The 15,811-nt window shown below is 37.4% G+C and overlaps 1 protein-coding gene across 1 annotated transcript; it reads left to right on the top strand.

The window, feature by feature from the left end:
• The first annotated feature begins 589 nt into the window (after positions 1–589).
• Positions 590–3,546, top strand: LOC116195808 (subtilisin-like protease SBT1.6). The gene is made up of 2 exons (XM_031525168.1): positions 590–1,320; positions 1,491–3,546. The coding sequence occupies exons 1-2, from the start codon at positions 605–607 to the stop codon at positions 3,193–3,195; spliced, it is 2,421 nt and encodes an 806-aa protein (XP_031381028.1). The 5' UTR covers positions 590–604; the 3' UTR covers positions 3,196–3,546.
• The last annotated feature ends 12,265 nt before the right edge of the window (positions 3,547–15,811 follow it).

Below are 15,811 nucleotides of genomic sequence, written 5' to 3'. Positions count from 1 at the left end.
ATAAAAGAATATAACTTATTCATTTAATCAAACTAGAACCTTAAGAGATTTGGTCTGAGTATAAGTATTTATCCAATCCCAAACCCCTTGAAACCATCCGTCTAGCCTTAACATACAGTTTACCCGTCCCATAAGTAGCAAGGGGTTCATGGATCTCGGAAGTTAGACCGGCGAACGCTAAAAATCCATATCGTTAAAAATAATAATAATAAATTAACGAGTTTCTAATTCAAACACATAAAAAGAATAATCAATCCAAAAACATACTCATCAATAAAAAATTAAAAGCACGAAAGAGTACACCTTTCAATTTTTATGATAATCTTTCAATAATTAAAAATTCGTTACAGCTAAACAGTTGTGAGTATATTCATGGACACCAGTTATATATTTATCCATGAACAAACTCATTATCGAGAACAAGTAAATGTTATTGAAGAAATACTTACGACTGGACCATATTTCAATTGCAGAGGAGCCATGAGAACGTTTGATTTATTTGGAATCTAATTATAAATAATATAAATAAAAACTAATTAGAAATTAAACAAAAAAAAATTAAAGAAAGAGAGGGACAATAATTCCCTTTCCATCTCTCTATATCATGAGTCTCCGTGTCTGTCCCCAGAGCAACTCCTCACTCTCACTCTCCCACTCTCCCATGGCTTCCTCTCCGTCGTCCCCTCTTCTCCTCTTCTTCTTCTCCTCCTCCTTCTTCTTCGGCTTCTTCTCCTCTGCAACCTCCGCCGATTCGACCCTGAAGACGTACATAGTCCGAGTGGACTCACAGTCCAAGCCCTCCGTCTTCCCCACCCACCAGCACTGGTTCGCCTCTCTCCTCTCCGCCGACGAGTCCAGCCCCGACGCGGCGGCGGCCCGGATCCTCCACACCTACGACACCGTCTTCCACGGCTTCTCCGCCTCCCTCAGCCCCTCCCAGCTCGACTCCCTCCGGGGCCACCCCTCCGTCCTCGCTGTCCTCGAGGACCGCCGCCGCTACCTCCACACCACCCGCTCCCCGCAGTTCCTCGGCCTCCGGAACCAGCAGGGTCTCTGGTCGGACTCTGACTACGGGTCGGACGTCATCATCGGGGTCCTCGACACCGGGGTCTGGCCGGAGAGGAGGAGCTTCTCGGACGTCAACCTCGGCCCGGTGCCGAAGCGGTGGAAGGGGGCCTGCGAGACCGGGGAGAAGTTCGGGGCCCACAACTGTAACCGGAAGCTCGTCGGCGCGAGGTTCTTCGTGAAGGGGAATGACGCCGCGGGTCGCGGAGCTGGGCCCGGGATGGGCGGCGGCATCAATGAAACTGTCGAGTTCAGGTAATGCTACAAGTCGGATATTTTCGATCATCCCCATGTTCTTTAATTTAAATTCTCAATGTTGTTATGAAATCTTAGATCTGAACTAAACTCGAAATGGGTAGTCGGTTAGAACCTTGTTGAGAATACTTTCGAATTCAATTGATGGTTGATTCTTTCCGGCCGTGAAGGTCTCCGAGAGATGCAGATGGCCATGGGACCCACACTGCGTCGACTGCCGCTGGTCGGTACTCTTTCCGAGCTTCCATGGCGGGCTATGCCCCGGGAATCGCGAAAGGTGTCGCCCCAAAGGCGAGGATAGCATCTTACAAGGTCTGTTGGAAGAATTCGGGTTGCTTCGATTCTGATATCCTAGCAGCATTCGATGCTGCTGTCAATGATGGAGTGGACGTAATCTCGATCTCAATCGGTGGTGGGGATGGCATCTCTTCCCCGTACTACCTTGACCCGATTGCAATCGGCTCTTATGGAGCGGTCTCCCATGGGATTTTTGTGTCCTCCTCTGCCGGGAATGATGGGCCAAATGGTATGACGGTGACGAATATCGCCCCGTGGCTCACTACTGTCGGGGCTGGCACAATTGACCGGAACTTCCCTGCAGATGTGATCCTCGGAAATGGAGTTAAGCTTTCAGGTGTGTCGCTCTACTCAGGTCCGCCATTGAGCGGGAAAATGTATCCGCTTGTTTATCCTGGGAAATCGGGGATTTTAACATCATCTCTTTGTATGGAAAACTCTCTTGACGCGAACCATGTGAAAGGAAAGATTGTGATTTGTGATCGAGGGAGCAGTGCCAGAGTCGCAAAAGGATTGGTAGTACTGAAGGCTGGCGGGGTTGGTATGATTCTGGCAAATGGGATATCGAACGGTGAGGGATTAGTTGGCGATGCTCATATGATCCCGACTGCTGCTGTCGGTGCCAATGAGGGCGATTCTGTGAAGGCCTACGTCTCGTCGACCTCTAATCCAACTGCCACTATTCAATTCCGTGGGACTCAGATCGGGATCAAGCCTGCACCAGTTGTGGCCTCTTTCTCAGGCCGTGGACCCAACGGTCTGAACCCGGAGATACTCAAGCCTGACTTGATTGCTCCCGGGGTTAACATATTAGCTGCTTGGACCGATGCCATAGGACCCACTGGTCTGGACTCAGACACAAGGAAGACTGAGTTCAACATCCTGTCCGGTACTTCAATGGCTTGTCCGCACGTTGGTGGGGCTGCTGCTCTGCTCAAGTCGGCCCATCCCGACTGGAGCCCTGCAGCTATCAGATCGGCTATGATGACGACTGCAAATTTACTGGACAACACTCTTAAGCCCATGACTGATGAGTCCACAGGGAAGCCTGCCACCCCGTATGATTTCGGTGCTGGGCATGTCAATCTCGACCGAGCAATGGACCCAGGACTCATCTATGATATCACCTCCGATGACTACATGAACTTCTTGTGCGGGATCGGGTACTCAAACAAGATCATTCAGGTGATCACTCGATCGCCTGTCAACTGTCCAAGAGCAAAGAAGCCCTTGCCCGAGAACCTGAACTACCCATCCGTCGCAGCCCTGTTCTCGAGCACGAGAACAGGGGTCCAGAGCAAGAGCTTCACCCGGACTGTGACGAACGTGGGCGAGCCCAAAGCAGTCTATCAAGTCAAGATTGAATCCGTGCCGAAGGGGGTCTCGTTGGTCGTGAAGCCCACCACACTTGTCTTCTCAGAGGCTGTGAAGAAGCAGACCTTCATGGTGACGATAAAGGCGGACACCAAGAGTCTCCTGCTGGACGACTCGGGAGCGGCATTTGGGTCTCTCTCATGGTCGGATGGGAAGCATCTGGTCCGGAGCCCGATCGTGATCACTCAAATTAGCCCATTGTAAGGTGATTCGATGGTTAAACAAGGTGTTCCACTTCCATTTTAAGGCATATTAGTCAGAAGTGACAAAAGAGAAGGGTTGGAGCTTGCTGGGCTCTGCTTAGTGGAAGTTAATGCTTTTCTTTCTGTTTGTGTAATGTAATGTAATGTAATATCTGTCTATAGGTTCAGGGAAGGGATATATCTATATATATATATATAATCTCATCTTGAGAGTGGCTTAGTTTGTCTTTCTTTTTTTTCTTTTTCTTTTTTTTTTTACCTTAAAACATGATGATGTAATTTCCTTTTATTCTGCAATTATGTTGTCTTTTACATCAGAAAAATGCTGCTATAAGTTTACAGTTGGCCAAAATCATGGATGGGGCAATAACTTTCATGATGCTGCTTTTTTCCTTTCTCCTTTCATCCATTTGCTATGTTGTAGCTTAAGAAGATGAATTACTTTTCCTTTATGCTAAAAAAGAAAAAGAAATGAAGGAGTTGGATTGGTCATTTAGGAACAATCCTTCAAATTGTGAATCGTTATTCGTTTTACGATTTAATAACTCATAATCAAGTTTTAGTAACTTTGCAACTTGAAAATTTAAAACAGACCTTTCAAACACTTCAAAATTATTTAATGGATGAAAATGGGAGGATTATATTCCCGATCCATTTAGAACATTTGTTTTGAATTCATTCAATTTAAATTGATATTTTCTCCCGGACACAGGTGGTGCATGGCTATCTTCAACCCGTGCCTTAAGGTGTTGGGTTAAGTCCTTCAACAAGCGAAACCCTCGTGTTTAGTTGCCAGCGAAACAATGAGGTTGGACGGTTTCCGGGTTTAACTCCTTCATTTCTATCCTTACAAGGCTTATGAGTTCTTATAATCGAAAAAAAAAAATATAGCACAAAAACATTGATTTGCATGAAAAATATTAGACAATTTCTGGGGACATTGATCTGCAAAAAGATTAAAGACAGTTTCTGCTCTGTGCTCGGATGTTCTATCTATTTTTTTTGGGTTTTTTTTTTTGGTTTCGAGATTAAATAATTAATGCCTTGTCTTGTGTTCATGTTCATCCTAAAAAAAAGAATATCTTGTCAGTTGATCGTTGAATGTCCATCGAGTTTGATAACAAATAATGCGGAGATTCAGTAGCCGTTGCCTCGATTTTGTCCCACGTTTGAACCAACCACTATCAACGTTTCCCCTGCCCATGCGGCGATGCCTGTTAATATTTTTATTTACACGTACCAATAAATGATTAAGTTTTAACATTGTTGATTGGATGAAAACCATGATTCAGTAAAATATCGTACAACCTGGACAAGGCAGGAGCTAAATGAAATTACTAAGAAGTAAGATGCATCAAAGCCTCCCTTGATGGGGGGACAAAAAGACAAATCAGATGATGTGCATATGGGGGGGAAATATATATATATATATACATATACAAGGCTATAAATAAATAATTGTTTATCATGAATAGATGAAATTTTAAAATATTGTGTACATATAATATAGAGCAATCCGTACAACTAAAATGGACTATTGTTGATCATGCACCAATATTGTCCATAGTTACTAATTTATGTTCCTCGGATGGCAATATTCTCTTTAACTTTCCTTAAACTGTGCAACTAAACGATGTTTAATTTTGATCAGACCATCAACGTATTACATGAAACAATTACATTTTAAAGATCATGCTTCAATGTAAATTTGATTTTGTAGACTCGCAATATATATATATATATATATGCAGACTTGGTGGGCCCGTTTGATGGCAAAAAATTCCCGGATGATTTTATGGAATTTTATTTAAAAATATTTGTCATTTCAAATTACATTTAAATATTGTAAACGTGTGCAAATTTTCTATCTAAATTCATTTCTGAATTTTTTAGTTTCTCTTAAATATCCAAAATCGTTTTTTTTTAAATTTTATAATATTATTTACTAATTATAAACTTTTCAAAACTTTTGATAAATATTTCCTGAGAAATTTGATCATGTGTAAATTATTTTTATAATATTTTTTTGTTTATGAAACTTGCAAGATTACTGAAAAGTTCAATTAGCCATATTTTAATGTAAAATGGGTTTATCACTTCATTGCAAATAGGAAATACCACAAACAAATTGTGACCAATCTCACCGTCAGAAAGTACGTTTAAAATTGAAAGTAAATATTTTTACTTTAACAAAAAATAATAATTTTATAAGTGTAAATGAGATTATTGATTAATAGGTATAAAATTCTCCTCACTTATTTTTAAATTTTTTAATGAATAAATAAAACAAATCATACTTTGTGATGCATATTACTATTCTATAATTTAATGACCTGAAAGTTCTCTTAGATTTTGATTTTAGTTAAATAATTCAATTCATGCAAGTGTTACAACAAAAAAAAAAGTGACCAACATGAATTATTTGTAAATAATTAATAGATCTCAAATTATTAGTTTGAAGTATATTTTAAATTATTTAATAAATTTTAATTCCTTGATTTTTAAATAAATATTTTCTAATGAAATGTGATTATCTAGCATATATTTTGAATTATTCAACTATCCATGATTATGCATAGTCTATTTTGAATTTGTTAAATCTCAAATAATATATTTTTTTTTGTTTAGATTTTCAATTTTTTAAATAAAAGTATTTCGTGGTATGCCAGAAATGGGCGGGCTCATCAATTGTGATATATAAAAGATGGGGAGTGAGACAGTGGTTGTGCAATAGATCTAATTTCGAACTCTCAACTCCACATGAATTCACCTTCCAATTTAGCTAGATGAACCTTTACTAAATGTTAATTGTGTTGAATTCAACGAACTTTGGATATATTTGCCCATATTACTTGTATGTATAATATATAATTAAAGAAATTAAAAAAAACTAAAATTCTTCTCAATAACTGAAAGAACCCATGTGATTTTTTACAAATTCATTGTGCTAAATATCCTATATATAATAAAAGAAATTAAAGTTCATTTCATATATCATCTTTGTACTCATTGTATTTTTCCCTACATTCTAATGGTCTAACCATGCGATATCTGGCAATTTACATACGCAAATAGATATATCAAATTATTAATATCTCTTAATATATATGCTATTCGCATTTCTATAAGAACAAGGCAAGCATTGGTTTGCCATAATAATTTTCACTTCTTTGACTTTGACGTATATTTGTATTTTTTATTATATCTAATAAGTAAAATATATAATTTTTTTATATAGCTTTTTTTCTTATTGATATTAATTCCTGTGCATCCGTGCTGATTATTTACAAAAATTTTAAAAAAATTACTGCGTGAATATCGATTAGTTTATATATATATATATATATATATATATTAGACATGGAAGACAAATAGTAGATTATATATGAAAAATACCAACCGCATATATATAAATAAAACTATTGAATATATCCTAGGTCCCATATATTAACTAATAACTACGGAAAAAACACATATACAGGACCCTGCCTTGGCTCTTTTTGGTAATGGTCCCTTACTATTTATGTGGGATCGTGCATGAAGCGGCTACCCTTGTCTTTATCATGTAAGGACACCAACCTACCAGTAAGCTCAAATTCATGTTAAATTATTATTAATGGAGAATTTCACCCTTTTTCTTTTTGCCCAAAAAATAATGAAGAAAATTTTTTTGGTGGATCAGCCCCCAATGATTAGCCTCGAAGGGGATCAAATGGACAAACGAACATATGTAAATCAATGTTGTTTGGTTTTTCTGTGGGCATTTATTCACCAATACAATTGATATGCCTAACTAGCTAGCTTTTGTTATTAGTATTAGTTATGTTAATTGTTGCTGTTGCCTACGTAATCATCGTCGCTGTCTTTGTTGTCCGACAAAATTAATACATTAAAAGTTTTTGCGATGAACCTTATTTATCATAAGCTGAACTTTAATCATTCAAGCCTAGTTTTGAAGCCACATGAAGCTAAAATCTAAGAATTATCAAAGAGGATTTCAGGGAAAAAAAGAGAGAGTAAATTTATGTATAAATGTTTATTGATTTTATGATCTTGATTATATCAATTTATTCCAAAATAAAAAATAAAAATATAAAAGCCCCTCAGTTAATAATTCTTTTTGGTTTAAGCGGAAAATAATATATGTAATTGGCAAAATTTAATCGTAAAAGGTTAAATAAAATTTCTATTAAATAAACAAGGCTGAGCTCTAGGTATGTGTAGATTGCCTATAAGTTATAATAGGTAGACATCAAATATAGTAATTTATAATAGTAAATAGTTATTAATATTAATAGCGTCTCAATTAATCATATTGAATTTTTTACTTAATAATAAATTAAGAGATATTAGATTTATCAGTTGTTGTGACAACTTATTTAGTACTCTACTAGAACTAAAATACTGTCATTTTTTATTGCTTAGAAGTGCCAAATAAAAACCCATACTACGAACGTGAATTCATTGCCGTAGCACTCACCCTCAATCCAAAATTAATTTGAATTTTTTATTTATATTAATGAGATTTCTCATATTTATTTTTTGTTAGGTATTCTTTATAAAGCTCGCCGAACTTCCATTGCATGGATTTTCTTTATTTTTATTTCTCTTATTTTTTTCTCAGTTTGCTTTAATCATCTTTTTCACAAAAAAAAAAAGAGAGAATCTAACTTTAAATCTTTACTTGGATGCAATATATGCAAGTAATCCTATATAAATATGTGAACGCACTTGGATGAAAACACCAATGTATATACTTTCACTACCAAAAGCAAATCCGATTCTTTTGCTCAGAGATGAAAGACCAATAATTTGACATTTAAACCTAACCCGTGCATTATGCATTTGAGATTTCGAAATCTAAAACAAATCTTACCTGCTAATTGCAAAAGAAAGTGGAACCCACCATTGATTTCCGAAAACGATCGATTGATCGAAAAGCTGCCCGTGAACGAATTGTATCTAACATTCATCGAACAGAAACGTGTCTTGTCTATATTCGTTAATTTTTAAACAAATTTCTCATATTCGCTTCCACAGGTTTCATCAATGCATCTCATTACTTGCCTCTTACTCGGAAACTTAGGTCCATTATAGGTCAATTAACTGGTTGGACACAGAGGTGACATGACATTAGATGATAGTAAGTTTGGACTTAAATAGTTAAGAGGGCCGACGTGAAACTTGGGATCGATGTACCCTTGACGTATTTGACATAAAACTAATATCAGAAATAGAAACAAAGAACAAGGATAAAGATCAATAAAATTATGTTGTCATATTCTTTCAGTATTTCCGGCAAGCTGATATTGATTTGATCTCAATTGTATAAATTCAAGTACATCTCTATGTCAAAGCACTTGAAGACTTGAGTTTGGAACATCAGCTTCAACAAGGATAGTGTACTCGTCAGACAGAACTTGAGACTTTGAGATTTCATGCCAACATATGCCTCCTCTGCACGATTCGTTTGGCTGTCGTCCTGAGCTCTGGTCGTTGGACCGAACCCAAATCACGAAGGCAATATCGATGGCCAGAGCGGTGGATATGAGGACGATAGTAGAAGATGCAGAGAGAATGAGGAGAGATAGGGAAGAAGACATGGAAGGAACCTGCAGGATCTCCTTCAGCTGGAGATATTTCAGTAGCACAACATTTGCAGCCCACACATATTTCCAATGAGAAGCCAATTGATCAGATATCCTCATCCCAAAAATTATGACCGGAAAGAATCGCGGGATCTGGTGCAGGACGAACTTTACCATGTGGGGAGTCGAGGAACTCTCGTGATCTCACCGAGGATGAGGAAAAAGAATATCTACCTATGAGTTTTTAAAGGGCATAGAGATCAGAGAGACAGAAGGAGATGGGACAAGAAAATAAATTCATGGAACAATCTCAAAGACTTACTATTTTTTGCAAGTTGGAGATTGATGTTGACAGTGGTTGACAATGCTTATATATTTGGCAATAAATATGTATATAATTTAATTGAGGACATTTCATGAAGTCAAGATTTTGAGGGATTCTTACCATCTCCAGAACATGGAAGAAAGAAAGGAAAGACTTTAATGATCTGATCAGTGAAGAAATTTCTGTTTCGGTTTAATTAATATGGACCAATGAATTGAGAAATCAGCTACATTGTGAACAATCTAACTCGCAGATCAATTGATGTCAGCAACCCGATTGTCTGGGCCCCAATGAGATCCCCTGCCGACAATGACTTGCTATGTAGCCGTTCGGGTTCGGGCATGATAATTTTCCACCAGTCTTTCCTCTCTATGACAGATCCAAATTCCAGGACGAACGTTCCCTCAACCAAAGTCATAATGCATTCCATTAATCGAGCTGATTGCCGGACTCTTCGTCAGTCCTTTCTCCCCCGGTGTCGATCTACAGGCTTCTTCATCCTTGAACCACCCCAAAGATGCATAGAAGGTCGACAGCATCACAGCGCATCACAGCCCTTTTCCTCGGTCTCAGACAGTCTTCTCGCTGCGAGTTCCCCCAGCTCGACATTTTGGTTAAGAGTACACCCGCTCAGTAAAGCTTTCCAGACACTTGGGCCTGCCTTATCCAGGAACTTGCTAGGGAGGCCGACTGCATCTGTCAATTTTCCTGCTCGAGCGAGCAAGTCAGCAAGTCATCTGATTGAATATGATTAGACCTTCATCCACTAACCCAGCACGACTGAAGCACTTAAAACAATTGCATAAGTCACGCCATCGGGATAAAACAATTGCATAAGTCATGCCATCGGGAGCTATTCCGACCTTTCTCATCTCATTGTAAAGAAAGATGGCCTCCTCTCCGCAACTATTAATCGCATATCCATTCAAAACGACGGCATTCCAAGATACTATTTCACGAATACAAGAGCCCATCTCATTAAACACACCTAGAGCAAGTGCCATGTTTCCACTCTTCGAGTATGCCAACATGAGACTATTCTTAACTGATCTATAATTAGACAGACTGTTCTTAGAGCAAGACAGTGGAGCTGCCGACAGAGCTCAAATGACGCGACCTCCGACGAAGGGCCTAGAACAGCATGCAGTACAACTGAGAAGGAAGTTGTTTTCCCGTCTTGCCTTTTTGAAGAGGTTCAAAGCCGCATCTGGACGTCTTTGTTGTACGTTTCCAAAAATCATTGCTGCCCAAGAAACTGAGGTTTTCTCTACTAGTCGATCAAATACAGTTCTGGAACAATCTAAGTCCTGGATTACATGGTGACGAGAGAATTCAGAACCAGGACCTCCATCTCATGTCCTTTGACAGTAGCATGAGCATGAACCTGTCTTCCTCTGATCAAATCTCCTAAAATTGCACATGATGAGATTATATTGACGGTGACGGTGAATTGGAAGCGACCTTCTTGTTTCTCATCTCGTGGAAGAGTCTCAGAGCATCAGAGGCTCGCTCGAGGTGGACAAGTAGACTCATCATGATAGACAAACTGATAGTATTTTTGTTTCTCATCACAAAAAAAAATTCGGTTGCTGTTTACGTCCAGTAGAGTTGAATACATGTCAAGAATCGAATTCTCGACTTTGTAAATTAGAGCTAAGACCAATCTTCTCAATAAGTCAGTGAGCGGCCTCGCACACCGGCCAAGATCCCAAAAAGGCACATCCCTTGATGAGAGGCAACATTGTTATGGGACCTGGTAACATGCCATTCCTCCTGAACCGATTAAATAACAGAACAGCACCTTCGAGAAGCTCATTATGTACAGGCCCAGCAATAACTGCGTTGTTGGAAATCAAACTCGCGTTCTTCATCCCCTCGAAGACTCTGCGAGAATCAAATGCACTTGCACATCTCGCATATGAATCCAACAGGGCAGTGCCCGCGATTGGATCTTGCTCGGGCTTGTATTTTCTGACCAGTCCATGGACACATCTTGCGAGTGATAAGTTGCCCGAACCGGCTGCTCTCATGAGGACTCCAACCACAGTGAATGTATTCAGGACCACTCCAGAGCTCCGCATATTGGAGAACAATTCCACGGACATCACGTGGTGACATTTCTGGCATATCCGTGGATCATGATTGACCACGAAACGAGACCTTTCTCAGGCATCTCATCGAACAGGCGCTGCACCTCGGCGACTTTACCTGGCCTGTGGTGACTCGTGCGAGTTGAAGGATGAAAATGTTCAAAAGGTGTCGACTGTGTGAGATTGGAGCGGTTCTTCCCTAAAGGACATTAGAATTTTGCAATGATTTGATGAAAGTTCAACGATAATGACTAAGCAGACAAATTCCATTCCCTTATTGGTATTGATATCTTCAGGACAATCCGGTCCCGGGATGTAAAATTTTCATAGTTCGTTAGCATTGTTGGTTCCAAATTTCTTCGCTATATATACTGAGATATTCAATCTTTTAAACGCAGATCAGTAAGAATTTCTGTGCATAAATCCAAAGGCTGGATTAACACTTTACCCGGAGATTATGTACTCTAATCCGAAAGTAACTCAACCAATAATAACGAATTGAGCTCTGAACTCGACCAACGATCCGAAAAATAAAACATCAGACAGACGCGAAGAGAGCTCTAAACTAGCTGAAGCAGCAAATACAGTTTTGCTTGCCAACTACCTTAAGAAAATAATATTGCCTCATCTTATCACTGAAGCTATAGTTGCACTTGGATCTCCCATTGCTCAATCTCGGGTCATCCTCGATTCACGCATCTCCATCCCTATTGGAAAAGTTCGGACCACAACTGTATTATTAACATCTCGGAGGGGTTGGTATTGCTACATTGTCCTCATCATCCTCGTCATCGCTGATGTAAACAACATTCTGGTCAGGCACAGGATGCTCCATGTGGAGACCATCGTTGGTCTTGTGGTCTGTTCGGGCTACGATCTCCTGACCCTTGGGAGGAATGCCGGGCAGCAGTTCATTATCCTGACCAAAGAATTCATCTATCCAGAGCAACGAGGGATCAATATCCTGTCCGGTAGGCTCAAGTTGCCAAAAGGGCTCTTCCATCCGATCTTTGGTCTCCAAAAAAGCGAAGAAAGGTTCATGGTAATGGTTTCCTGTTTTATGACCAATTTCTCCATTGTTGTCGGTGCCGAGTGGCTCGGTCCCATTAACATTCACAGAGCAATCTTTGTCTAAGACAGAACCGTCATCACCAGGTTGAGATCGCGGTTTCTCCATTGTACCTTCGGCCCTCCTCAGGTCAGCGGCAAAAAGCTTGTAATCTCTCTTTCCCTCTGGTCTTGCCGCATCACCACCGCCATCTTCATCATCATCGGATATCCATTTGATCTCGGGATGAGTGGGTGACTTGGTGCCATCAACAACGTCATGAAGAGATAGAGCAGAGCAGTCTTCCTTAAAACTAGACTCGTCCACACGGACATCGATCTCAACGCGTCTTCGCTTTGGGTTTCTGGGTTCTTGGGAAAACTCAGAACCTGGCTGCTTCTGGCCGCGATTGATCGTCTCCATTGAGGAAGAACGAGCGATCAAATCAATTAAGAATGCTTCATATTGTATCAGTATGTGTATATATATATACTCCTATATATATATATATATAAGAGATATGTCTTGGCGACAGTTAAAACACAATCTTCCTAAAGATGTATGTGTTTCCCAAATCAATTGAACAAATATGTGTCTCCTAAATTGAACAACGGTCGGTTCAAGGTATGCATTTCTTTGGGCCACACCAGCCCAGCCCAAAGAGGCATCTTAAGAAAGAATTAGGCCCATCAAAGGGCCCATTATGGATTCTCCTGCATCATCTATTGTCCATATCAATAAACAATTGTTTATCATAAATAGATGAAATTTAGAAATATTTGAAGTAAACGTAAAAAAAAATATTTTTAAAAATCCTTACAACTAAAATGAACGCTTGTTCGTCATGCACCAATATCGTCCATAATTACAAATTCATATTTCTCGGTTGGCAATTTTTCTTTTAACATTTCTTAAACTGTGCAGTCAAACATGTATAATTTAGACAATGACACCAACATATTGCACGCAACAATTACATTTTAAAGTCATGCTTCAATGTAAATTTTATTTTGTAGACTTACAAATATATATATATATATATTCATATATATATATAGAAACATGGTGAACCTGATTGGATGGCCTAAAAATTCATATAAAAATATGCCATTTCAAATTTTACTAAAAAACGTGCACAAACTTTCTATCTAGAATTTTTTAGTTTCTCAAAAATATATAGAATCGCTTTTATTTTAAGGTTTTTATAATGTTAGTTACTGATTATAAACTTTTTAAATATTGGATAAAATTTCCCCAGAAATTTGATTATGTGCAAATTATTTTTATAATATTTTTTTATTTATGAAACTTGAAAGATTCTGTGAAATTTCAATTATCAACATTTTAATTTACAACTTGGATAATATTATGATAGATATTATATCTCTATTATATTACATAATTCTTTAATTAAGTTTATCTTCTTTTTTTTTTATAACGAGGGTATTCAGGTTTCGTCCGACTAATCCCACGGTCCACGTGAACACCATGCAAGCCCACGGGACAGGTAAGTCAGGCCACAAGCCGTGTAGGTAGCCCAATATGGAGTATTCTCCTGCATGGCATCCCCTGACTTGATTTGAACCTAGGACTTCCCCTTGGTCATCACACCCATAATTAGGTTTATCACTTTAATTAGGTTTATTAGGTTTATCACTTTCATCGTAAATAAAAAGTATCATCAATAGATTGTCTCCAATCTCACTATTAGAAAGCATTTTTAAAACTTGCAAGTAAATATTTTTACTCTAACAAAAATATAGCGATTTTATATAAGTATAAATGAGACTCTTCTTGATGAATAGGTACAAAATTCTACTCACTTATTGTTACTTTTTTTAATGAATAAATAAACAAATCATACTTTTGCACCGCATATTACTAATTCTATACTTATTATTATTATTGTTATTATTAATATTAGCATTATTATTTTCGATTTAATGAATTGAAAATTCTCTTAAATTTCTATTTTAGATAAATGACTCAAGTCATGCAAATGTTACCAAAAAAATAATAATAATAAAGCGACCAACACGAATTATTTGTAAATAATTAAGAGATTTATAATTATGATATTCAAGTATATTTTAAATTATTTAATAAATTATAATTTTCTGACTTAAATAAATATTTTCTGTTGAAATGTGATTATTTAGTATATATTTTGAATTATTCAGTTATTCACGGTTATAAATAATTTATTTTGAGTTTGTTAATTCTCAAATAATATAATTTTTTTCTTCATATTTTCAATTTCAAAATTAATGTGTTTCATGGTATCCTGCGCAATGGGTAGGCCCCATGTCTCATCAATTATATAGTACATAAAAGACAGGGAGCGAGTTGCGTCTTGTAGACTAAATCTTAGACCTTATTTGGTTTGTGAGTATAATTTTAAAATTACAATTCTAACTTAACTCTACCCACTACAAAACAAAATAACTCATACAAAGTCAAATAGTGGGTTCCATTTATACCACTCTTTTCCACAACAAAACAACATAACTCATACAAAGTTAAAGGGTGGACCGCATTTATGCCACTCTTTTTCAAAATCAAAATCTAATTTTAAAATCCTACCATGAAACCAAACGCAGCATTAAACTCTCAACTCCATATTAATTCATTTTCCAGTTTTAGATGAACCTTTATTATATTTTAATTGTGTTGAACTCAACGAGCTTTGGATATATATGTCCATATTACTTCTATATTGTAACTTATAATCAAAGAAAACGTTTTAAAAACTAAAGTCTTCTTAATAATTGAAAGAATCCATGTGGTTGCCATTAAAATGTTTACTTTTTTGCCTTTGACATATATTTTGTATTGTTTATTTTATCTACTAAGTAGAATATATAATTTTGAATATAGCTTTTTTTTTCTTATTGATATTAATTTGTATGCATTTGTGTTAATTATCCAAAAATTACAAAAAAAATTACCGCGTCCCGAATACTGACTAATTTATATATATATATTAGACATGGAGGACCCAATAGTAGATTATTTATGGATAATACCAACCTCATATATAAATAATAACTATTAAATATATCCTAGGTCCCATATATTAACTAATAACTGTGGAACAACAACACATATACGGGACCCTGCTTTGGATCATTTTGGTAACGATCCCTTACTAGTGTGTGGGATCATGCATAAAGTGGTTACCCTTATCTTTATCATGTAAGGACACCTTCTACCAGTAAGCTCAAATTAATGTTAACTTGAGAATTTCTCCCTCCCTCCCCCAGAAATAATCAATTAGAAAGCTTTGGTGGATCAGCCACCAATGATTAGCCTCGAAGGGGGTCAAATGGACAAAAGGATCACATGCAACTCATATTGTTTGCTTTTCTCTGTGGGAATTTATACACCAATACAATTGATATGCCTAACTAGATTTCGTTATTAGTATTAGTTATGTTAACTTTTGTTATTGTCGATGTAATCATCGTCGTTGATTATATAAGTTTATTCCAAAATAAAAAAATAAATTTTAAAAATATAAAAGCCCTTCAGTTAATAATTCTTTTAAATTTGAATGCGCGGAAAAT

Source organism: Punica granatum, chromosome 2 (assembly GCF_007655135.1).
Source record: "Punica granatum isolate Tunisia-2019 chromosome 2, ASM765513v2, whole genome shotgun sequence".
Taxonomy (NCBI): Eukaryota; Viridiplantae; Streptophyta; class Magnoliopsida; order Myrtales; family Lythraceae; genus Punica; species Punica granatum.
Note: the sequence above shows the minus strand (reverse complement) of the source record. Positions and strands in the feature narration are given on the sequence as shown.